Source organism: Columba livia, chromosome 24 (genome assembly GCF_036013475.1).
Source record: "Columba livia isolate bColLiv1 breed racing homer chromosome 24, bColLiv1.pat.W.v2, whole genome shotgun sequence".
Taxonomy (NCBI): domain Eukaryota; kingdom Metazoa; phylum Chordata; class Aves; order Columbiformes; family Columbidae; genus Columba; species Columba livia.
This window is the reverse complement of record NC_088625.1, coordinates 3,809,663-3,835,864: the sequence shown is the minus strand read 5'-3', so window position 1 is coordinate 3,835,864 and position 26,202 is coordinate 3,809,663. Positions and strand designations below refer to the sequence as shown.

Here is a 26,202-nt window from a genome sequence, read left to right as displayed (position 1 = left end):
AGGCAGCCCGGCCTCCACAATAAGGAGGATATTCAGGCTAATAACTTCCCATTAAGCTCCTCGGAGCTGGATGTTTTCCATGCTTTTCTGCAGAGCTGCTGCCAGGGCTTGTTTGCTCCCCTTCCCCAGCTAACTCTGGAAGGGATATGGCTGGAGGCACTGTTGTAAAATAAGCTCTCTGCACTCAGCCCTGCCTGGAAACCCTTGGCAGAGCCAGGCAGGGAAACCACAACCTCCAGGTTCGTGCTCTAATGCCAGGTGAGCCTTCCTCCTCCAGAGGAGGATGACCACGTTCACCGCAGCAGATTTAAACAAAATTTTAAAAAATAAATCAAATAAACCTCTTATCCATCATATTATTGCCTGCAAGCACATCGCTAACATGTGAATGGCTGGGATACCATTTCTTCTTCACCTCCACTAACCTTCAAACGTCCTTCGCCATCAACTAAGAGGCAAAACAGGGTTGTTCTCAAGTTCAGGGCTAGCTTATGATACTGAGCTGAACATCCACCTTTGCATCCCTCCACTTCTTCAACACATCCTGCATCTCCTGCTCCTCCTCCCAGCATCTTCTCCCCAGCCAGGGCCACCCACCACAATGTCACCACATACACGGGAATGGGAACAAGCTCTTCCCTCCCTCCCCACAAGGCAGGGCTCAGGGAACCACCCCAAACCACTCCATATGTCCTACGTTTCTCAAGAGAGCTCAACAGGGGGTGGGTCTGGGAGGGGGGGTTACCCCTCAACGCATAAAATTTGCTTGAAGAAGAAAAAGATCTCTGATCCATTAATGCTTCATAAAAATTTTACAAGGTTTCTGCTGAAGGAAGGAAAACAAACAGAAATGGTGTCGACATCCAGACACTCTTTAAATCAAACATTCTTTCTTTAATGCATTATAAATATATATATTTATTATTATTTTTTAAGTACCACCCAGGAAAGCAATCACGTATGAAGCCCACAGGTCCCACTGCTCCCATTTCCAGCACACGAATTTTTCCCAGCTCCCATCCTGGCTACATCATCACGTCCCACCAAGTTCCTGGAGCGGCTGCGATGAACAACAAACCCCACCACCCAGACAGCCAAGGATGCCGCATCTTGAGAAGGGTCCTGATCTACAGGAAAGATGCTTTGATTAATTAACTGTACTACATCAGCATCCAGAACCGGAGCGGGATCGATGCACAATGCACCCGGGGACTCTGAGCATCATCCTAGCACGTGGGGATGGGCGAGGGAGTGAGGAAGCTCTTGCTCTTCCCTATTAAAAGCAAGAGCTTTTACACCCGCCACAGCTTTAAAACTTCCTTCATTAAAACCCAGGGCCTCGGCTGCTTTTCCAGCAGGGAACGGTGCAGCATGGCGGGGCCAGCAACAACGTTTGCCATTAAATCAGCTTTTTGTTTTGCAGCTGCGGTCAGTCCAGGCTGAGACATTTGGAAACTGGGTACCAGAGTCAGCCCCAGACCTGTCTAACAATTCCAGGAAAATGTCAAAGGTATTTCTGCAGTATTCACTGTCCAAAAAAGGCCCAATAATTGTCCTTTTTTTACCCTTTGTTTGTGTGCTCCCTTTGTATCTCTTCCCTTTTGCTGCAAACATACACCATTCCCAAAATCGGGCTTTTTCATAAACAGCATATTAAAAACCAACCCCCCAAAGAAAACTCTGCAAGCGAACACAAAGCACAGTTATTGAAGAGCTGCCCAGCGACAGCGAGTGGTGAGAAACAAGAAACCAAAAGTAAGGGGGGAAAGTAGTACATAAACAAAACACCGAGCAAGGTATTCTGCTGAGAATTCAGGAGACATTCAACAACTCACATCAAATGTATATACATAAAATATACATGAGCTCCATAAATCCACTTTATATATAGATATACAGCCTTAAATATATTATTTACTTTACAAAACTTTGATTTTAAAAGTCCGTTTTCAACCACAAATGCTCTTTTTCTCTCTTCTACCTGCCGCAGATCCCAAGAAAGGGAAAAGTTTCTTTAGCTGAAGAACCGTGCAGAGCTTTGGGATCATTCCCAAGGATGGGAAGGATGCAGACAAAGCTGGTGACAAAGCCACCAGCATCCCGAAGCAACAAACTCCTGCTGTTTGCTGCCCCCCAGCCTCAAGCCCCTCTCATCGCTCACCTCCACCCTCTCTTAAACCCCTTTTGACTGTCATGGCTATTTCACAGACCTATCTGTGGACATCGAAGCTGGTTAAATAAATAGGGGACCTCCCAAAACACAGATACACACTGGAGATAAGTCAGATAAAGGGAGTTCCGTTTCCACCTCAGACCCCTCTGCGCCTCCCAGGCTGCAGCACGAGATGCTGAGCATTAGCAAAGAGCAACGGGAGAGAAACACAGAAGCCTAAGAGGAGAAAAAGAAATAGCAATAAAGCCTTTGCTGCCTCCATCCCTTGCTCTGGAGAGGCCAGGAGGCTGGTTAATGGATGTCAGTTCTGTTTCCATTGAAGAAAATAAAAATCAATGAAAGCCTCTTAGGCAGGCAGGGCACAGCCACGGCCCAGTGCTGCCTCGTCTTTTTGGCAACCACCACCCCAGCTAGAAAAAAGGAGTTTGTACCCATGTTACCAACACACAAAGCAGAGCCAAGCAGCCCTATAGGTCACTATAGGGGCGGGAGAGAGCAGAGCATCCTTGACCTAACCCTCAACCCTCAGTCCTACGGATTCCTGCAGCTGTGCTGGAAGATCCTCAGCTCAAACTGCCACATTGGCAGATGCAATATAAAGATAAAATTATCTTCTGACCACCTTTTTATGTTTCTTTTTCCTATGGTTTTGCCATCCTGACACAAACAGCGCTTTGCTGGCAGAAGGGACCCGCTCCATAGCGCCCGAGTCTGATTTTTCCCTTACTGCTAAAGCATTTCAGCCTCTTCATGCAGAAAAGATGCAGCTCGGACATTTCGTTAGCGCTAAAATGAATACTAATGAACTTGCAGGTTGCTGGGTGAGGTACCTAATGACAAGGCACACGTGGAATTGCTTAGCCGAGTCTCCTGGAAGTCAGAGGAATGAGACGCAAATGGACTCGGCATCCAAAAAAGGAATCACTAAAAAAAACCATTTCTGCTTGGTGAAGTATCAGCTCATTCCTGCTGCTTAACACGCAAACTGGGCTCTAACACGATGCCCTGATCAACGTTAATTATTTCACATTTTGATCCTACGGCTTCCCTCAAACGCTTGGGTTGGGATGTATCACCTCGACACACAGGCTGGCCATTTGGACCCCGTTTTTATAGCAAATGGAGAGAAAAAGGCACCGCTAGGACGCAATCTGTCTGACCTATTTTAGACATCTGCCTTAGACCGGGATGAATTGCACCCTAAAACAATCCCATTGCTCTCCAGCGACTGCAAAGGGGGACGAGACAACACGCTTGGATGCAGACATCCATCATCCCAGACACCTGCAGCTACAGGAGCGAGTACCCCAGATTGCTCCGGCTTCTCTGGGCTCCTACAGAAATTCCAATGGATCCAGAGCAACCCAGTCTTTGAGGTGGGTTTTGCTTTTTATTCTCTTTTTCTAACATTTCATCTCACCTTAGCCCGTGCTGGTTGTCTATGTCCCCCTGTAGCCGATGACAATGACACGTGTCTGGGAGATGTAGTGGTCCCCTCTCTCTTTCCAAGACCTGCTTAGATCAGGCACCTGATTTTTAGATGCCCAAAGCTGAGACTGATCTGACTGGGTACACCTTGGTTTTAAAACTTCATTTTTTAAAAACAAATCCCAATTCCTACTAGAATGAGCTTTTGCAATCATCCTCTTTGCCTGTGTGCCTCTGTCTAACAATCTCCCCAATAATTTGTGAAGCCTTTGGCCAATTTAAACTAAATTTGACAGAGGAACAGATGGCTCAAAGACATTAAGTACCTGCAAGTCTAGCACAGATAGGCAGCCAGGTACAGGAGAGGGACTCCGCGAGTGCCCCGTGGAGGGAAAGGCCACATAAAAATGAGATTCATCCTCATCTGAACCTCAGAGAACCCACACGGCACAAAGCCTTTCCAAACGTCCCCGCCGCAGGCGGCAAGTCATTTACTCCTCCTTGGACCCAAATGAAGCAAACTTGTAAGAAACCTGGCTTCATCCGTTTCCCTGCCTGTCAGAGGATGGGTTTTTGCATATGAAAGCAGAGCCTGCGTGACAACTTAGACGAAGGCGGAAAACCAACAAGGAAAGAAAGTCGAGTTGCTGCTGGCACCAAGAAATTAATTGCTGGAAAAGTCGCAAACCTTCTCACATTTATCCCCAGGCATTAGACCCTGCAGTCAGGACAAGGGGATGGCTCATGCAGCACATTTTGGGTGGCTGCGTGGAGAGATATTTCTTACATCAAGGGAGGACATGCAGCACATCGTCTCGGCGGCACCGGGCTTGCATAGCACGCTACACGCCACTAATAGAGCTGCTCATCTATTCCCTGTCAATGTACCTTTCTAATGAAGGAAAACGGCTTTTTAATAAATAAAACCCTTCACCAAAAATAGCTGCACGGTCATCTATAATCACCTGGAAACTTAAAAAGGTCCAAAGTCAAGATGCAAAGCACAGAGGAATAGTTAATGGTGGGGGGACAGTGATGAAACAGCACAGCCACCCCCAAATCTTTTACACACAACCCCTCCTGCACACACCTGCAAACGCCTCATCCTCCCATCGCCAAAATAACATCAAAAGCATTTTGCAGACTGACTAATACTCACAAATTCCCAATGCTTAGGCAAGTACTATTGTTCTTATTTCAACACGGGGGGAAAGAGGCAAAGAGCAGTGAAATTATTTCATCTGAAGTAATTCGGAACAAACAGGACGGAGGATGCGACAGCCCCCCATTCCCTGCCCAAACCAAAACCAGGGAGTGACGATGCACCCAGCCATGGTGCAACCTCCACCTTTTGTGTCTATCAGCATCATCTCCCCTTTCCTCCGAGTCAAACAGATTTGTCCACAAAACCAGCTGCGGGTGGTGCAGCCTCACCCAGCAGGTACAGATGGACTCGCTGATCAAGATGAATCATTTGGCACGTTCAGACGACCTGGACGCAACGGCAGAATGGGGTTTTTTTTCTTTTGCTCAGCGACTCCTCCACGGCTGGGGCATTGGGGGGAAAAAACACACGAGGAGCCTCAAAAATACAGAAGGACCCCCCCCGCTCTCATCCCCACCAAGGTCTGGCTTGTTTGCTGCACCAAATCCCCCCTCCCCGCTCTCCGACAAGGTTAATAGGGTAGAGAGAGAGCATCTGTTTATGAGAAGGTTATCAAGTGAAAGGCAGTAACGCAGCCTCCAAACCAGCTTTTCATAGCCTCTTACTTATTATTTAATTTGGCTCCAGTACGTGAAATTAGGCTAATGGCTGTTAAGTGGTTAAGGCACGCACATTGTCCATCTGCCGAGAAGGCTCGGGGCCGTTGTTCTGTTTCAAAGGCTAAGGAGGAAAAATAATATGAGAGTTGCATGCTGTTAGTTTGAGAGCTATAAATGCATTTTCTCCCTCTCTCCCCTGCTTTTTTATTCCTTTTATCCCCAGCGCTTTGCCTGTTGCAGCATTAGGAACTTCTGGAAAGCGAGTTACTGGCTTCTTTTTTTTCCTCATTGCTTTTGTGCTGCTTTTTTTGCCTTTATTTTGTTGCGTTTTACCGAAGGGAAGGGTGAGCCAGCCGGTTTCAGCAATGCCACAGCTGTTGCAGCCTGTCGATTCAGGCGAGCAAAGTGCAGCATCCCCTGTTTGATATCAGCCGCTTTACGAACGAAACCCCGAGCTTTCGTCTCCTCTCCTTGACACCGGGACTGGCAGCTTGTCTCCATCAACACAACAGCATCTTCACGGTTTTCCTTACACGCAATCTGGAGCGCTCAACCCCTCCCCACCTGGATCCCTTGCTGCATTTAATGAGCAGCTCCACATATACCATGGAAAATGCGTGGTTTCCTACACATTTTAGTCTTAAATGATGCGAGCTCAGGCTGGAGCTCCCTCTTCCCTTTGAGTCTTGCATACGGGCAATGCCCATGCGGGTTCTCGGGTGTCTCGTACAAGAGTTGAGCTCATCCTGCCATTATTTCAATAACGAAGATCTGAACAAATTCTACACAAGCGACGCAGAGAAAAGGTGAGTAACCCGCATGCAAAACCTGCCCAAAAATCCTCAGAGGAAGATCCCACAGATATGAAAAAATGTCTCCACAGCATCACTTTCTGTCCCTTGGTCCCCTGATGCAGTTGGTGGGCTCTGCCCACAGAAGGACAAGGCGTCACTGCTGGATAAAGCTATTGTGTGGTTGGAGCTGGTTGTACTAAGAGGGTCGACATGGAAGGATTGGGGAGTATCATGGGCATTTTAAGCAGATTTTGGCTATTTTCCCATGACCAGTCACCTGCTGTCCATCCCCCCAAAGGCTCACGCTTCATTCGTCGTTGGCATTTGACTTAAGGAAGATTGGGGGGGTCCCCAAAAACCAGAGCTTACATCAGAAGGGAAACCAGGGTGCAGGCTCCGACAAGGTGCATTGCAGCCAAGAAAGGTGAAGGGCCCTTCAGCTGCAGCAGAAAGAATAAATAACAACCCAAACCCCGCTGTCTCCTCCAAGAGCCGCCTCCGAGCGTGAGGGCTTATTTATGGGGACGCGAGGAAGGAGAAGGCAGCTGAAGAGCATTTCTCATTTCCCTCCATTATGGCAACAACCACACTTGAAATCCAACTTTATTTCTTCCTTCTTGAGCCAAGAGAAAAAAATATATATAAATAAATACCACAAACAAAGTCAGCCTTCCCTCCCTGCTTATACTCCCTGTTTTGCCAGAGGTTAGTGGGGCTGTTTCAAACTCAGGAGAAACAAGCAGCAGTTGGCACCACCTGGAGAAAGGTTTAGTGAGCTTGCTAAGGGGTTTGTCTCCCCACCGCTCCCCAAAACCATCCCCAGTATCCGTGCTCACCATCTGTGCTTTATCCCCATCTCCTGCATCTCCCAACAGGTATCTGCAGGAATTACCCTCCACCTGTACTGTATCTGTGCCTGTTCATTAGGTATATAAATACATATACACACACAAATTCAGTCTCTGTGTGCGACGGTGGCTGGTGCGTGCAGAATGCGAGTGTGCTTGGGGGTGGTTAGTTACAACACTCAAAAAAAAACCCAAATTACCACCCATCTATTCATTTCCACACTCATCTCCTGGGTTCTTGTTGAACCTCGCCCAAAACGCAGCATCCAGACTCTGCTTTTTTGGGGAAAGGATGAGGGGGAAGAAGGAAATTAAATGGAGGAGTGTTGATGGTGTGAATAAAGCTGGAATAAGCACCAAAGCAAGATGCTCAGCCCATGTCCTGCAGCTCTGCACCTGCTTGCACTGACAAATAAACACAAAGCTGTCGGGGAGTACCAAAGAGAGAGCGGGATTCATGGAAATTTGCTCAGATTTGGCCAACCGGTGCGGAAAACTTTTGCTGGTACAGCGATCTCCATCGGCGGGGGGAGTGAGCTCCGGTAATATATCTTTTTAAGCTGGCAAAACCCCTGCTTTGACACATTTACGCCTGCACATCTGTACCGTTGCCAGTCCCGCTCCTTCCCCTCGCAGGCTGGTAGGAGCTATTAAGCGATCCTAGCAGAAGTCTGACACCAGGAGAGTTTTGTGTGAATAGCATATCCCGGCAAATCTGCAGGATAGAAAACATCTCCAAATCAGGTTAAGGGATAAATACCGACAAGCCCTGACTGGAGAAGAGAAAGCGTGCGTTCAAACGCCTGCGCAAACTGGAGAATCGCTACGGTTTTCCCCCAAAATGATGCTGAACCAGCTCGGTGGCAATTGAGTCGCATGGAAGAGCGGAAGAAAGAGGCGATACCCAAGGTGAAGGATTCGTGCGAACGTTGCCAGCGTTTTACAGACCCTCCAACCTGCACCCGGAGCACGAGGAGCTTCCACCTGAATTTGGGGGAAAATCTGGCAGGGCAGGACTTGCTGGAGCCTCCTCCAAGGAGTCCTTCGTGCTAACATGCTGCCAGGGAGCATATGCAAGGGAAGGGAAGCATTACAGCACTTTGCTTCTGATCATCAGTGTTTTGAAGGGTTTTCTTGGCCTTAATCACCAGCAAATTTGGCAAGAGGCTTCCCAAGCGCTGAGCTGGCAGTTGTAGGGAAGAAGGTGGCTTTATCCAAGACACAAAAATCCAAGGAGATGGCTTTGAACTAAAGCTGACGGGGGGTGAAATGCAAAAGGAAACGTCCTCGTGGGCACGGCAGCTGCTTCAGAGGCAGCAGGAGAAATCAGTGGAGATGAGGGTGAGGTGGAGGAGAGTTCTTCCCCAAGCTGCAGGATGGCAGCCTGGAAGGAGAACTGAGGAGGGCAGGCTCCAGCTTTTTCCTCCGATTGCTTTAAGGAAGCTTTGTCCCCCTCCTCTCCTCTCAGGGGAGCGGTGAAGAAGCACGAGATGCTCATCGCCTGCAGCATCGCCGGTGGGACAAGAAATTGCTCTGTCCCTGCTGGGATCTGCAGCCTGGGAGTGATGGATGAAAGGGAGGGAGAGGAGGAGGAGGACGAAGCTGTGTCTTAAGGCTCTGCAGCAGCAAATGGCCTCGGCGATTAAAACTGAGTGGGCAGTTGTGTATCACGCTGGATTTTCTGCCTGTTTCATCACTAGCAGTGACTCAGGAATATTCTTCATCGCCCTCAAGCGAGGATATGATCATTTTCTGCCACTTGAGATGAAGCTAATTTTACAGCAGCTTTAGAGAGAGAGATGTCATGTGCTGATGTCTGTGCTGCCTGCATCACACATCAATGCAGCACGGCAAGGCTATAGGTGCTGACTGCTGAAAATCATACCCCTGAGACCGGGACAGACACACCGTAGACCAAGGGAGGGCTGATTTGGAGTTGCAAGGGTCCCTGGAAGATGAGAAAAGCAGCACAGGATCGAGACTTCCCAGCAAGGAGAAACACAACAGCATCCCCGCTCCAGTCAGGTTTGTTAGGAGGAGAAGCATCCAGAGTGCCTGAAGATTTGGAATAAGTTCCTAATAAAACAAGCACACTGAGCAAGGGACAGATCTCACTGCTCAAATCCAAATAGGTCCCAAAGAGACCAAATTTACCGAAATCGGAGCCTGATGTGTGAGGAGCTCACGTTCCAACGCAGAAAGCATTTGCGGTGCCAGTGTCAAATGGCTCCTTTGGCTTAGCAAAGCCCAGGTCTGGCTGGGCTCACCATCTCTTCCTACCTGGGCTCCTCATCCCATCCTACCTGGGCTCCCCATCCCATTCCACCTGCTGGGACAAGGTGGCAGAAGAACCAGTGCCACCACCAGCATCGCAACCTGGACCGCCCAGGATCCTGGTTGGGAACCCACCAGCACCACAGCTGCATTCAGATGGGTTTTCTTGCTCGCCGATCGGGCTATTCATTTATTTTTGAGATGGAAAAGCTGCCTTCACACCAGGCACTGGCAATGCCCAGCGCAAAGCCGCGGTCTCCCGGTCGGCAGGCTATTCCTTGACAGCCCTGGCTTCAGGAGCTAACTGGCAGTGGGAGCTGCGTTTGCAGGGGAAACGGAGCGGTGCTGCCAGCTTTTAGTGACAAAAGGAGTGTTTATAACAGGCGTGGTGACAGCTGTCCGAATGCCACATTTATTTACACAACGTTAGTTAAATTACTGACAGTTGGCGCTGCAAAGGGAAGCTGAGAGGAAGAGCTGACGTGTCCCCATCGTGCTCTCGCGCCGGGAGGTTTCAGCCTCTCTTTGTGCTCAGGATGTTGCTCTGCACCTTCCCTTCCCACCCAACCCACGAGGGGTTCGTGCTGCAGCTCCCACCGATCCTGGAGGGTCAGTTACAGCAAGGTGGGTGAAGCTTCTCCCATCGCAATGCGTTGTCATCAAGCCTTCGGCCTTTTCTAGAAGATTTCTAGATATTTATCACTCTGTGGTCTCTTCAGACCTTGGACAGCAGCGGAGATGACTTAGGGCAGGGCCAACTGAATGGATGGAGGTCACCAAGTGGGCCTCAGAACGGCCAAAAACGTCCGTCGCACTGGTTTCAGACTTACAAAGGTGTCCGAGGTGAAGGCCGCATGTCTCACAATACAACATCAACATGCTGCTGGCTTTAAACCAGCAAGGAAATTGCAGCTGCTGCCCTCCATGAGCCAAGGACAAGCTGGGAAATTTAGGAGACACAACTGACGTGCACCAGTGAAAGCATCTCCCTCAACCAACCACCTCCATGACCAAGCAATAACAACCCAAGACGGGATGTTGACCTTCTGCCCATGTCCCACCCTGCCCGAGAGTACAAGTATCTAGAAAGAAGAGAGGTTTTCTTTGATTTCACAAGCAGACAAGACGCCTTTTGCTCCTCGTGTTTGTAGAGCACTAAATCACATCACCCAACATCACCTCCAAACCGCTCCCTCTCAACCCTGCCCCATTTTGCCCCGACTCTCTCATCACCAAGTTCGCTGAGCAAACAGGGTCACAATGTGCATTGGCCAGCCTAAAATTTAGCCTTGGAAAACAGCTTTTCAACAGTAATTTGGCCTGATTCAAAGCAGAAGAGCTTCTCCAACTAGAAGATGGCAATAGGAAAGATGGAAAAACTGACTCCAAAATGTGGAGCCATTCAGAGGTGAGAAGGAAGAGACTTTTTTCCAGCTAAAGGGAAGCTCTGTGTATCCAGAAATCCTTCCCTTCTGAGACCGAATGAAATCCAAATCACACTATTTCCTATCAGACACTTTAAACCCCCAAATCTTGGCTCAGCTTAATTAGTTTCCTGTAATATTTGACAAGATGCTTCAATGAACTTATAAGCTCAAATTAAAAGAAATAAATACTGTTTTTCCAAACAAACCCATATCTGCCCTTTTCCCAACTGGGCAACGCTAAACTAAATATTTTTGCAGTCAAGCTACACAAGAAAGGAACAGATTATTTAGTAAACAGGTCTGTTTCAGACATAAGAATGTGTAATTTCTCATGTCACAAACTGTACAAGCCTAAAATTTGTAATAAAAGTACAAGATGTAGGTGCTTGCCCAGCTCCCACTGAATTGCGATGCAAGAGGAGCATCAAACCTTTAGAGACTTGGAAAATACTTGCTGAAATTTTCACCTAGGTCACTCTTCTTTGAACTCACCAAGAGCTTTGTACTCGAGTCCAGGAGAAGAACGGGGATGAAAGATAATATAGATTATCCTGGAATAAAGCCCTACGCCTCTGAATTTGGAGGATTTAAGTGTAAGAATCCAAATATGGCTTTAATATTAGTGCTGTGTCTATCTGGAGGTCCAAACCACCTTGAGATTTGGCAGCGGCTCTGAATCTGTTCTTCTTTCGTACCTTTGAGAATTTGCTTTTCTTCACAGCTCTCTATCATCCTTCTTATTAAAGAAGTGTAAGAAACCCGAGTCGGAAAAACACATCGGTTCTGCTGAGCGGAGGATGTGAAGCTGGGGAAAATAATGATCCCATCAGGAAAAAAAGAGACCAAAAAACCCTAAAGTAATGTTTGGATCATGTCCGGGGCTCTGCGTGTGTCTGATAGCACAGACGCAGGTGCCGGAGCCGTTCGCGGTTGCAGACGCAGAGCTGGGCAAAATCTCCCATCTCTGCGAGGAAAATAAAATAATAATAATAATAATAATAAAAAAAAATGAAAAACAACTGTGATATTTCACCAGCTGCTCATGTTGGAAGGTGGTTTGATTCCTTATTTACTCTGTGCTCATTGACATGCAGAGCTGGACTCGCACGTCTCCCGCTTGACCCTTGGTGTCCTTTCCTACCCAGCTCTGTCCCCAAAGGTGTCCCCACGCCCAGACCAGGCCCAGCTCCCAGACCCTGTCTCCATCCCACCGACACCGGCTTTTCCAGGGGGAAATCCAGCTCTCAAGTCAAGTCCAGCCTTTCTGTATCTGCTCTTCTGCCTCCTCACTTTGCACATCAACTAACAACTGTTAGTGGTGAGAGCCAACCCCACTCACCGCCAGCTGAAGAATCCTTATTTAAAGCAACGTTTTTAATATACTAATGATTAAGACATGTTTGGCATTTCAGTAGATGCTGCGGCATGCAGACGGCTAAGCCCGAGTCTCAGACGTGCTCCTTTGCAGCCCTGCACCTCTAAAAACCAAGCCTAAGGACAGCAACGAGGTATTTCCCATTTGCTTTGCAAAGGTGCCGCACGCAACGAACTCTGTTAGGAGAGGGTTTTCTGCATTGCTATTCCACCCACAACCCCTTAACAGTTTACATATTGTAGCAAGACTAAAATAATGCTGTCTTCCAACCCGATCCCCAGTCCATTACAGTTAAGATAAAGACTTGTGGTGACATTAATGAGCACTGGATCAGCCCCTTTGTCGCCATAAATCTCTCGATTGCACTGGTGGGATTGCATTTTCCCATTTGCTTGTTTGTTTGGCTCTGTGTTCTCATTACAGTTTCTATTAGCCCGTTCTCCCACTGATGTGGTCATAGATTAGTGCCTTCCTGATTTTCTCCTTTCCTCCTGAAGGAAAATAAGGGTATCTAAGCTCAAACTGGCAGGTTTAGGCGGGTCTGGGAAGAGGCAAGAACAACTCTGCTAGATCAAGAGGAGGATTTTTCCAACAGCAGAAGCTGGAGTAACCCCAGCAAAGCCAACAAAACCCCATCCCCAAGCAGCTCTGCAGGACCACAACCATACACCACATACAATTCCTGCCACCTCCAGCTGAAAAATGCTCCCCCAGACTCCAAGCAAGGGCAGGAGACCCGTGGACATCTGAGGTGCCCTCCAGTAGGATGCTCTGAGCGTTTTCCATACAGAGGGATGCATCCTGCCACAAAAAGCCTGCGACGCAAGCAGATGAGTCACAGAGCCAGAGAAAGGAAGAGCTGCAATTGCCACAGACGAATATATACATTTACAGGTCCTAGGAGGGTGCCGAATGTCACATAAGGAGTGGAGAAAGAACTGAACCTCCATTTAATAACCCTGGCTTGACAATTAGAAGTGCCACCCCAGCAACAGGCCAGCTCTGCCACCTGCAAAGCTGCTCTCACCTCCCTTCCTCTGCACCCCAGAGGAGCAGGGTCCAAGTTTGTTTGACTTAAATCTTTCCAGACCAAAGATGCTTAACCCTGTGGTGAAGACAACAGCTCCAGAGAAGCAGGTTTGTCCCCCAGGAGACCTCAGCCCAACTCCAGTGAACCAGAAGCAGCAGCTCTACCAGGAGAGCTATAAAGGGAAACCCTCCTCTGGCACAGCAATCAGGAGCTTGTCTCATCTCAGATGGAAATTGCACTCATGAATAAAAAAAATAAAAAAAATCCATGCATATGACAGCTTTTTTTCCCCACTTTAAGCTGATTCCATCTCTGAGATGGGAGAGAGGTGGCGAAGATTTGCTGACATGTCACTTTAGCAATAAACTCCCCTTTCAAAAACATGCCGTCGCAAGCAAAGCAAATCGACTCGCGAGCTCCGAGCAGCCGCACGTGGGCACTGCTCGGGGGTCCTGCGGCCCCTCCGCTGGAGCATCTCCAGGAACACGGCAACAAAGCCCTGGCCAGAAAGGAGGACCCAGCATCTTCACCTTAATATAGGAGGGGTCATCACATCCCTAATTTTATCCCTTAACCTTCAGGAAGAAGAAAGAGAGATGTTTGAAGAAGGTGAGCGTGCTGGGTGCTGAAGGAGGTGAGAGAATAAACTCTGGTTGATAATATGAGTCAGCAGCTCAGCTCCATCCTCACAGGACCGCTGGGGCTGGTCCCACCCGAGCCCAAGCGCTCAGAATCCCTTCACTGCTCAGTAACGATAAAAAGCAAAGTAATTACACCTTGGCTTCTGCATCCTGCAAACCTGAGCTACAATCCCCTGGTCGGGGTTGGGAAGAGGGCAGGGAAGCAACCAGGACCTTCGGTGTCTGCTGGGTGAGACACCGAAATAAATAATCATAGCAGGACAAAAAAAATTCATGAACAACCTCTGCCTTGTTTTGATTTCATTATTATTTGCACCGAGAGTACAGCGCGGTGCCAAGCGCCCACCCCACATCGCTCAGTGCTGAGGTCACGAGGATGGCAAATGTCACTTTCTTGGGGACAGAGAGCCCAGAGGGGTTCCCCTGTGCCCTGGCAGCCTTTCCACACTCATCGACTGCAAACCACAAAGGCAGCTGCCCAAAACCTCAGTGAAGAATCAGCATTGCTCAAGCCCTGCCCGGGGATGGGGGGCACACAGCCTCCCTGGGACCCCAGCTGGAACACACCCCCTGCCAGCCACCAGAAACCAGCCCTGGTTTTCACATTAATACAAATACAAAAAGGCAAATTCCCATAGATAAAAGGGGAAATACAGGGCAAGCAAAGAATCACAGAAAACAGACCCATTTCCCATAAATATTCTCTTCTGCTTAGCAAACAAGCGCTTGCTGTTTGCATCCATCAAACAAAACATGCTTGATTTTGTTTTGTTTCGCGGCCAAGTTATCATTTCTCCAAAATTATTTCAAGAGCACAACGGGAGCAAAATAAATTTGCAAAACAGGCTTAAGTAAACCGTGGCAGATCTTGGTGGCAAAGTGCACGGCCCCTTTCAAAGCCCAAGGGGAAACCGCAGGAAACATCAGCGTTAAAAACGCTTTGACTCACGTTAAACTCAAGATTTGACTTTTAGCCTTAGAATCAAAGGGGGAACAAGTCGAGGAATTGCGTCACTCTGCCAAGAAAACCAGAGGAGATGTAGAAAGGAGCCTGTGAAAGAAGTGGTCCTTGCCCTATAGGCAGATTGGCTCGACATCTAGTTGGGGCACCAGCAAATTTGGGGGATGTCAGGCACAAGCCTGTGCACGCTGCTGGGATCGTCAGAGCCTCGCTGTGGAAAGCGCTGACTGATGCCAATTAAAGTGAAATCATAATCAAGCCATTTGTTTTTATGCGGAGAGAATTGCTCTGAAGGTCTCGGCAATGCCTGGACTCGGTTCAAGCGCTGGATCAAAGTTCAAGATGGGTCTTTTCCAGCTTGAACCACCAAGAATAAATCCTGCCCCTCCTATCCCAGATGGTAGCCCTATCCCACAGTCCTAACCTAGGCTTAAACTTAACACAGCGATCTAAAGTGCTGGTACCAAAGCAAGGCACACGCCTGTACCCTCCCGAGACAGAAGGAAATATCTGAACGCCTCTGGTGACTGGTCCTAAACTGACTCCTAATGGTAGATTTACAGCAGCCGGATTTGCACAGAGCAAAGTCTGTGCCCTTTCCAACCGGGGAGTCTCCTGACAGCCGTCAATCCGTCTCCTTTCCCCGGCACCGAATCAGCTCTGCTCGGAGGGAACGGAGACAAGAAGAGCCTCCTCGGCCAGGAGTTTTGAGCCCTCGGCATCCCACCACCCCAGATAAAACCACCTATTTCCAACAGCAGAGCCCTTTTTCTCTGCGGGCAATGGGACTTTCTGAGCACTTCAGACAAGTGGCAAGTTCTGCTGCAAACTTTTCGGCTTACTCTCTTCCTTGTCACCCGTGAAAAACCAAGAAGCGACCTCTAGAAACATCTCTTTCCTTCCAAATCCTTGGCTGCAACCCACCTACCCCACATAGAAATGAGTGGGAAAAGTGGAGATCCTGTTTTTTTTACCTATTTTACCCTTCCCGTGCACCCTTGCGAGGCTGCTGGGGCCCGCCAAAGCCTTTCTGCAGAACATTGCTATTCTGAACAAGTTAATTCCTCCACAATGAATCGATGGTTGCACTGGGCTGGGAGGGGACAGGAAGATTCAGGCTTCCTCAGTTTCTTTCTCTGGAAACGTGTGGTTTTCATGCCTTGTCCTCTAGGTTCCTGCCACAGCACAGCTGCAGGGACCAGGACCTCCCTGTGTGTCTGTACCACAGACTAACCGCTCCCACCCCAAACCAGAAGGAAAATGCCCCAAAATGCCAGTGCAAAACACAATCCTCCACCTCTCCAGCCACCAAACCAGTGCACAGAGCCGGCAGCAGCAGCAACACATTGATCTCCCAGAGCAACGCCCGCTCTAGGGGCAGGACAGCAGGAATATCACCCGCACAGTGGGAACATCATCCGTGCGGTTTGCACACGCCAAAGCCCACGAGCCCGTCTCCTGGGGCACATTCCGACTGACGAAGCGTCTGTGTAAGGACACACGTCCCTCGCCACCAGACCGGCTCCCCAGCTGAACTGGGTGGGATGTGCATCCGACAGCCCCGGGGAGGTGACAAACAGCTGCTGTCCCTCTCCAGGGCCACCTCCCAGGCACAGGATGTGTCCCCCTTCCCACCAGGCCTGACAGACAGAAGGAAAACATCCCTCCTGCTGACTCACCCCGGTTTTCCTTTGTTCTCCACCCAGCACCCAGTGCAGGGGGGCAGAGCACCAGCATTACCTGTGCTGGAAACCCTGTGCCAGAAGCCCTTTGCAGGCCCCCACCAGAGCACGAACAATTCACCTCCTTCCACCAAGTTTGCACAAGCTACTCTTTTATTTTATTTCTTTTTTAGCTATGCTCAGTGGGGCAAATTCCTAAGCCAGACACCGTCCTCCACCCTCGGCCACCCATTTCCAAGCCACTGTTCCCAGTCGTGCCATGATGCAAGAGAAATCTAGGGGAATGGCCACGACACAGCTCCCCCCTGGGAACATGCAAGGGCTTGGGGGGTAGAAGCTCAGATGCAAACAACTGAGTTGCAGGAAATACACAGGGAGGGGATTCACATTCCCAGGGGCTAAACCCAGCCTGTGATTTAAGTCCTCCCGCCGCTTAAAAAGAGCCCTGGCTGAAATTCCTCCTCAGGTTTTTCTTGCCCTGGCTTGGCCCTGCTCCACTCGCTGGCGTAAAGCAGGAGCGCAGATCTCGCCGCACACACCCAGCTGGCCCCGCAGATGTTGGTGTCACCTAATGCAACGCGCCGGCAGAGCAAAGTCACTCCCGAGCATGCTGGAGTTGCAAGCGCCGCTTCCCAGCGCCGCAATTAAAACCTGGCTTTATTATTTTTCATGTCCCTATCGAACATCCTCTGGGATGACTGCGTCCATCTGCTGCGAGGAGAGGGACGAGTATTTGGGCACAAGACGTCCCAGAAGTTACGCCGATCAAAATTCCAGTTTCCCCGGCAGCCCCTGCACCTCTCAGGTTGCTGCTGCAGGTGACAGGACCCCGTTGCAACGCCCAGCCCCACATTGCCCCCCACCTCAAAGAGTTAAAGCTGCCAAGGAGCAGCAACCCCCTGCCTGGAGCCAGCCCCATCCCAGCAGGTCTGGGCAGGGGAGACGGCACAAAACCCAACGCGAGGGTCAATAACTCCCTCTTGTCACCAGGCTGGGCTGGTTTACACACATAAATGCACCCCGGGCGCTGCACCCCAGGAGCACAGTGATGTTTACCCCCAACGAACGCAACCAATGTACCCGAGCCATGACTACCGACAACAGGAGCCTCGCACCGGGGTAGGGCAGGGGGCCAAGAGGGAATCGCGCTCTCCTTTTTATCATCCTGGAGACAAACAGGGGAGCTGAGCCAAAGCCCAGTCCCCCGGCACCCAAATCTGCCTCTCGGCTTGCTGCCCGGCGCCCGCTCCGCACCGCCGATCCACAGGATGCGTCCCCCGCGGGGAAACTGAGGCACGTCCCAGAAGACACCGGCCGCCCTCCCCGTCCAGCAGGTCGCCCCCCATGCCCCAAAAGGCAAAAATCCGGCTGCTCCTACCTGAGCGTGGCACTCTCCCCTTGCCGCACTGTCACGTTGTCCATAGCTTTGGGGAAGGTGGCATCTCCGCTGCGCACGGGCACTCCTGCGGGCACAAGGAAGAGCAGCCTGAGACAGAGGACGACCAGGCACCTCCAGGGCAGGGCTAAGCACCCACCGACCCCCATCCTGGGCAGCAGGGACTTTTCCGACAGGCAAAAAACACACCCGAAAAGGGGGAAAGGGGGGGGAAAGGAGGGAGGGGGTGCGTGTGTGTGGGGACGGGGGGGAGCAAAACCACCGGGGCGAGCGATGCGGAGCTCCACGGAGATCAGGAGAGCCCCCGGCAAGGCAGGCTGCGAGCTCTGAGCCTGCCGAGCGGCATCCGAGGGAGTCCCCAGGATCCTCGGGTGAGGGAGGAGGACGGGAGGGCCGGGGGGAGGAGGAGGAAGAGGAGGAGGAGGAGAAGTGGCAAAGGTGCCGGACGCTGGACGAGCCGGTTCTTCCCGGGCAGCAGAGTCCGAGGAGGCGCCGGGGGAGCCGCCCGGCTGCGCCCCCCCCGCTTCTCCCGACTTCGCAGCGCAGTCCAAAAAACCAGTAAAAACCCAACAACAACAAAACACCCCCGGCACACGAGTCCAGACGCAAAAAGGCACAGCGGGCAAAGGCCTCCGAGGCGCCCGGCAGTTTCTTCTCCAGCAGCCCCGTTGTCGCGTCCCAAAGGCGGGTTGGTCCAGGCGGGATGAAGGATGCGGGGGGGGGGGATATCTGCCGGGATGTGGGGGTGCTGGAGCCCCCGAGCTGCCCGTTCAGCCGCAAAGCGGGGAGCAGGGGGCGCGGGGGAGCGGGCGAGGCGGCGGCGGCAGCATCCCAGCCCCGCCGGCCGGCAGCATCCCCGGGCGGGGCGCAGGCTGAGTGCCCGGGGTTGTCATGGCAGCGGCTCCATCCCTGACCGGCACTCGGGCTCCCGCACGCCCCGAGCCCCGCACACCCGCGGAGGGGAGCGGAGCGATGCGCAGGCTGCCCACGCCAGCCTTAACCCCTGCCGCGCCGCGCTCCTCGGGGGACGAGATGTCAGGACCCCCCCTCGCTTCCCCAGCGTGCTTACCTGCACCCAGCACCTCTAACATATGCCCTCCTCTACCTCCGTGCCATCCCCTCTCCGAGCAGCAAAGCTATTATGCATGAGGGGAAACTGAGGCACGGGGCGATTTTTTTTCTTCCCCCCCTCCCCATCCAAGTGAGGCGGGTGGTGAGGAGGAGAGGCAGGAGCGTGCCCCTCCTGGTCCTCTGCACCTCGCAGACACATAGCACGAGCTCGAGTGGCGAATTCCTCCCCAGCCGTGATCGCGGTCCCCGCGTACTTTTTATCAGCTCATAATTTAACAAATATCGCATTTGCTTATGCCTCGCAATTCCTCCTTCTCTCCGCTAGCGGCTAAACACATTAATATTTCCAGGCACAGTTCCATGCTGGTGAGAGGTGCCGGGGAGCCATCCTCAGAGCGCAAAGTCCTGGAGCCACCAAGCAAGTACAGAACGAGCAGCTGAGATGCAGCTTTTGGGGTGCTGCACCCCTGGAAGCCCCCCCGAGCTGCAGCAGCCCGGCATTAGGGGAAACAGGGCCTCTCCCGCCCACTGTCCCCAGTGACTTCTCCGCAACGCAGGACCTTATCCAAAAGTCCTCCCTCCATTTCCCACCGCGTGCTCTGCAGCTATTACACGGCACCACCATTCTTTTTGATTTTTTTCTCCCCTGAAATCGCTGCCAACCTGAGCTGGATTCAAACTGGTGACCTAGATGTGAAAGGATCCATAGCCCGTTACTAATCCCTGGAGCCTCCGAATCCCCTGTAAACTACTGCTTAATTCACTAACTGTGCTATTTAATCTCTAAAACATTATGAGCTGTGCCGGGCAGAGGAAACACTCAATCAAATAAAGCTTTATTATTATTGTGCGCGCTGATAGGTCATATGAGAAGGGGATTGCTTTGCAAGTCACTCTACTTCTTACTCTTCTGAAGGCTCCGCTCCTTGAATTGAGCCCTGGTGGGACGTGCTGCCTCAAGTCCTGTGTTTCCGCAGAGGAGACAGGAGCTTTCCCCAGCTCTTGGCAGGAGGAGTTTCATCTCTGCAGCTCAATCTGCTCCACTCAGGCAGAGGAGAGGTGAACGGCGGCCTTGGGCCCGCAAATTACATGGGAGGGGGCTCAGAAACCTAAGACAGGATGGGGACCCCGCAGGACATCACCACGCTCATCATGCAAGAGCTCTCTGTTGGCGAGGCTGCTCATTTGGATGGGCAGAGACCATCTCCTGTGTCAGCAAAACCAAAGGGATTCCAATCACCACAGCCAGTTAACCTTTTAACACAGCCCAGATTGCCGGGAGCATCTTAAATCATGAGAGAAAGCACCTGCCTACGCTGAAAATGTGTGAGGTTGGGTCGGAACGTGACCTGCTGAGCAGCTTCAGCCCTTGCAAGGGCTGAATTTGGCCCACTGTTAGGAGGCCATCAGCGTTGCCTGAAAATCCCAAGGAATTTAAATCCAATATCGCCGACTCCTGCATACTAAAGCCCAGCAGAATCCCTGGTCTATCTCCCCATCTCCGGCTCTCCCTCTTTCACACACATACGACGCACATATAAATCAGCCTGTCACAACTCGTCTCTTTTCTGACAGCTGTAATTGCTTCAGACTATAAAAATATCTATAGACAATAAACACAATGCATGAAAACAGCAAAGAGAAAACGAAATCAAGATTCCTTTAAATAATTCAGTTGCTCCAGCAGCAGAGGAGCCAGCAACTGAGTCCAGCTGTGAAGGTTCAGCAGCAAGAGAAAGAGAGCTTTGTAGCCTCCTCCAGGGATGAGAGAGCCTTTTTTTCCTTCCTTGGTTTTTGACCACAGCAGAAGAAGAGTCTGCTGAACACGGCTTGCAAAGCCAGACCTATCCGAGCATGAAACACAACCTCATGCTTTCAGCTTCTTCTCTTTCTTCCTACTTACATAAAAGTATTGCTTTTTATTTTTTTCCTTTCTGTTGGGAGCAACAGGCAGGAGACAAACAGAAAGAGCAAAGCAGACGCACGGCTATGTATAATATTTATCTCGGTATCCATCTCCTGCTTTCTAGCAAGGCTACAGGCCCCCTCTCCTGGCAGAGACCACAAACAGGGCAGCAGAAGCAAAGCGAGGGCTGGCACCGCTGGGGAAGGGAAGCAGCGGTGGGGATAGAGGCGGGTTGTCAGCCAGGCCAAACCCTTTTCAGCTGATATTTACTCCATTTTCTACTAAAAACAAAGATTGGATGGGGTGAAAGGCGGCAGCGCCAGTTCACAGAGACTCCCGAAACATCTGTCTGTCCTTTGCTCGCATGGACCAGACAACTGAGGCTTTCATTTTAAGCTAACTGGTCCCCAAAACATATCCCCGGGGAAGAACGGTGGCGTTTGGCCCCAGCCAGTGTTTCCCAAGGGACCCCAGTTCCTTCTGCAAGGCCGGGGAGCCTTCCAGCAAACCGGGCTTGTGGAGCAAAACCGAGCCTAAGCATCTAATCCGCGCATTTGAGTGGTCCCCAAGGCTGATAACCAGATGCAAAACTGCAGTCGAGGTTCCTCTAGCAAGTAAACCAACATGATTACCACACTTTTTTCCTGTGTTCTCAGAAATCGCTAATGCAATTTTACCATCTATTTTGCTTATAGCGGCTCGCAGGGACTGCTGATATATCCTCCCATGCAACCCCTGCCTATAGACCTGCCTGCAAACCTATATACGTACAACACTACACCTCCCTGCACTGAAAGATTTCATTATTGAAAAAGAAGTCAAAATTACTTTCAATAAGTAGGTCATGGCCAGGCAATTTGTACAGCCAGATCCTTCTTTTAATTCTTTTTCCCTTTTCACAAAGCTGATAGATGGCAATCTATAACCCCAAAGTGGAAATTTATTTTTAATCTGAAATTGCCAAATATGATCAGAAACATAATTTATGCCCGAGCCGTTCTCGTTCTTTCCAAACGGAAAACATGATTTCGTAACCCCATTCGTCCTATCGCATACCGCATTATTCCCCAATAAGCCCAGAGTTGCAAAAAAAAGCGCTTAATTTTGTTGGTATTAGTCAGGTGAACGACACAAGAGTCCGGGGGAACTTTTTCTGAATAACTACTGAGTCCCCAACGTCCACAGCCATTCACCGCAGACACAAAGGCCGTCATCCCCTCGTTAACGGTGGCCCCAATTAAAAAACAATGATTGCCAGCCTTACTTGGCTGAAACCATTTTGAGCCCAAAGGCGTTTCTGAGCAGAGCTGGAGAAATTGCCCATTTGGGGCTGTTTCTAGGCCAGTTTTCAGAATGCGAGCAGCATCCTCACTGGCACTCAGTCCCTAAAAACAGGCGGTGACTACCGGCACCCTCTTCGCAGGGCTTAAAAACAACACGCGAGACCCCATTAATCCCTGCTAAAGATGCTATTAATATTTAACTGGCTTTTATATAAACCTACAGTAACCATCCTATTAAATCGGAATGAAGTGTGCTTTTGGGAGCCTTCCCCTAAAGCCACGTCGAGATCCTCCGCGCTGCTGCCTTTGCACCTCGCCGTAAAAAAAATAAAGGAACGTTTTCTTTGCCCTTTAAAAAACTGCTGGGCTTGGGTTTGTCGCTGGGTGCTCAGGGGACTTTCAAGCACCGGTTAACCCTTTGCAGGATGAGCTGCGCTGCCTCCTGCTCGCTGCCGCCGAGGGGCTGGAGGACCAGCCGCCCTGCAAAAAAACCCTGTCCTAAGCTGCTGCTTCAAAGCCAAACCCAGCAAAGGATTTATCTCCCTGCAGCATCTCAAAGGGTAACCCAGGACGCACCACCTGAGGAGAAAGAAAGGCCAAGCCACTCCATACAGCACCGCCACCCCTCGTCTACGCAGAGATGCACCGCAGCATCCTTGAGGATGCTCTGATGCGCGTTACAGACGCTGCAACTGAGACACGAGGCTCGGGGAGGGACGCACAGCAGTCCCCAAGGCCTGGCTTTTCCTTTGGGATTCCTCCTTTCTCCCATGGTTCTCAGCATTTTGAGCCTTCCACAACAGCCCAGCAAACACAACATGCGTATTTATGAAGTGACACCTTCATATGCGCAGCCTTAATATTAAACATCTATACAAGGAGTTAAATAAAAATTACTAAGGAGATACTAAGCCACGCTGGCACAGCAAAAGTTATGAGCTGAGACTGAGGCTTGGCACAAATCACTATTGGTTTTATATAAATCTGTTCCTTGTTGCATTGTTGCGAGGTTACGTTGCCATACTAACACCCTAAAAAGCAGCCTTTATGCTCCACATCCACAGCAGTGTTTGATCGGCATGTATCAGGCGCCAGCTGACGACATGGGATAAAACCCTGCCATTAGCCATCTAACAGCATTTTATAAGCGCATGACATTAACCCCGCGCTCTACAACTCAATCCACTCTGCGTTTTAACAGGAGTAAGTGCGCACGGAAAGAGCGAAACAGCTGAATAGGCTGAAAAGGAGAAGAAAGAAGGTCCATGTCCCTGGCTGACGCTGCCCCACCACCACATCCACATCCCTTCCCCAACCCCCAACCAAGCCCTTTCCTACCAGAAACCGCTTGGTCCAGGCAAACCAGGCACCAGGACTGGAGTAGATATCTTGATACAGACCAGGGCGTTAAACAAAAGGCAGTTTTTAAGAGCAAAACCCCAGAAAACCCTCTTTCCAACCCACTGAGCACGCTCAGGAGCTCTCAGTGAAACCCCAGCCCACTGCCAGGTGTTCAGCATCTTTGAAAACTGGACCCACCTGGAGACGCTAATTTGCCTTTTGCCTGCAGGTGCCTTTGGACCTGGATCTGTCACCTTCAAAACCAGGGTGCTGAGATACAAAAAGCTTTGCTTTCAGACTCCCAATCAGCCAAAAAAGCGGCTTTTCCAGATGTACCTCAAACCTGAACACCTGCACCTTTGCAGGGACCATCTTTTGCCAACCTTAAGTCTTATTTCCCAAGCCAAACTGCTCAGTTGCTCCTCGGGAACAAAAGCCGGGTGCGCTGCTGCCTGCCTGGATCCATTTTAGTTTTGCCACTGGTCCTCTGACCCCCGCGGCGCTATGCATCCAAGAATAATATTAATAATAGTCATGCCATTAAGCAAGATGCTTGGTTTGAATCTGAAGATTTTGAGAAACGATCTCATAAATTTAATTCCCGGGGTACCATCTTTGAGCGTTAACAGGCACAGTCGCCTCTGAATTCTGGGAAATGAGCATAATTACATGGAGATCGACAAGGCACAAATGCCAAGAATTCTGTTAACCTTTAATACTGCAAAAAAACTCTCCCCTTGTAATTATCTCTTTCCTTTGTCTTAAATGTTACTGATGAATATTTAGTGGGATAAGCAAATAAAAGAAGGCTGAGGGGCGCAAGGAAGCGTAGAGTAACTCTGCAAACCTCATGGCATCGTTGGGGGTCAGGGCTGAGGGCAGAATAGGACCCTGGGTCACAAAATGTGGCAGCCAGGACAATGCCCACCCCCATGGCGACACACAGCTGCTGCTAATGCCAGTGGAGGGCTCTGCGGTGGGCACCAAAATCCTAATTAATTCCCAGCGCTGTGCAAATGCACCCTTGCTCGGTTCCGCAGCGCGGACATGGAGCGATCCCGTGTCTCAGTTTCAGGTGCCCTTTCTCCAAACCCAACTTCATCTTGGAATAAAACTTCCTGGGCAAAAAACACATCACCTTTCAAACACATCCTCCCTAGGGCTGCAAATGGCACTGCCCTCTTGCTGCACATTGAGTCTGATGGAAAGAAGATTTTCTCCCGGCGTGAACTGCATTAATATCTGTCACCGCTCTGGCATTTCTGCCTATAATGATGAAAAATATGTGCGGAGAATGCGGGGTGCTCTCAGCATCACCTCCCTCCCCATGAAGTGAAATTAGAAGCAGCTGCTCCCATTCCCGTCCTCTTTACAGCCCCAGAGCATTAGTTCTAGAAGCTTATTATTTGGGAGATGGCACGGGGGTAACCGAGGCTCACGACCTATCCATATTCAAAATGTGCCTTGCTGCAGACGGGGGCTCAGCTCTCCCTCCCCTGAGCTGCAGACCGGTGTAAAGGTCACTCTCTTCTTTTAATGTCGCGTCAGACCGACCGCTGCGTGAACAAGAAAAAGGAATATCTCTCCCATCGGATGAAGAAAACCCATTTCTGTCTTAGGAGGAGCGTGCCAGCACGAGGCTGTAACCACCGGCAACACCACATGCTTTTGCATCACTGCCCAGGAGCCCTGGAGGAGGTGGAAGGAGCTTCCTCCTGCATTTGGAGATGCTCTTTTCAGCAGCATCCCAACCACCCCTGTACTTGCCCCAAAATGCTGCAGGCATCCCCAGATGCAAATGCGTTGCAAATTAACCGACACCGCCCAGGCCACCGAGTTTTTGAGCTGGTCCTGCTGGAGAGGTTGGGTGTCGTGGGAGAGGCTGGACCAGTCTGTAGAGCAAACTTTGCCTCCAGCCTCCAAGCGAGACCTTTGCAGCCGCTCTCCTCCCTCGTTCCAGGAGGAACGAAGCCAAAGCAGTATTTATTCACAGAGGACCGGGGAGAGAAATGAAATAAAAGAGGTTAGCTCATTAAGGACAACGCGTACCCCTCCCAAGAGAGTTCTTTGCAGGCGCTGAGAGGAGGAACACATGTCCAAGCCCAGAGCCAGGGATGTGAGCAGCAGCAAGGGCTCCAAACCTCCCCAGACAGATGACACCACAACTGACTCGGACCTGGGGTCCCAGCAGCCCCATCCACCACCCCCTGTTCCTTCTGACCCCCGAACGCAGCAGATGTTTGCTCTCCTCCCTTCCCTCTCTCTTTCTCCGTGCCTTCAACCCGAGCGAGCTCTCTACTCTCCAAGCTGCTTTTATGCCCCTTTAAAAGGTTATAAAAGCTGCCTTTATATTCCAATAAAGGGATATAAAAACAACCTTTTTCGCAGTTCAATAAACGTGGTTAACTCTTCCCCCCCATTCATACATTTTTGCCTCGGCACCGTGCAGCACATGTGTGAGCTGCTGCAGGGCATGGAGGAGGACGGGAACTTGGGTATCGCACCCTGAAGCAGGAGGTGGCAGAGCATCCCAAGGGTCTCACGCCAAGCAGAGATGGGCATCACAACCCGAGCTGCTGCCTAAAAACCAGAGAGACGAGACTACAGCAACTCATCACCATACACCCTGCGCTGATGCGTTTACTCCAAAGAAAACCCCTCCTGCAAGCTGGTTGGAATCCAAGCAAGGGCTGTGGCAGGACAAAAATTCCAAGTCCAAGCAATGGGTCATATACACCAAGGGGCGAGCAGCCGCCCAGGAGGGTTTTGCCTCTCCTGGTGAAGCTCCCTTGGACATAAATAATGATG

The 26,202-nt window shown here is 50.5% G+C and overlaps 1 protein-coding gene across 5 annotated transcripts in view; it reads right to left on the bottom strand.

The window, feature by feature from the left end:
• LOC102087654 (protein CEPU-1) overlaps positions 1 to 26,202 on the bottom strand; it is a 282,001-nt gene that overhangs the window by 94,383 nt on the left and 161,416 nt on the right. For 2 of the 5 annotated variants that reach the window (XM_065040473.1, XM_065040474.1), the window contains exon 2: positions 17,776 to 17,860. In XM_065040473.1, coding sequence (XP_064896545.1) covers positions 17,776 to 17,860 — 85 coding nt within the window. Of the gene's footprint in view, positions 1 to 17,775; positions 18,660 to 18,862; positions 18,901 to 26,202 lie in introns of those variants that run through there. The other 3 variants (XM_065040477.1, XM_065040478.1, XM_065040476.1) reach the window with 3 other exon arrangements.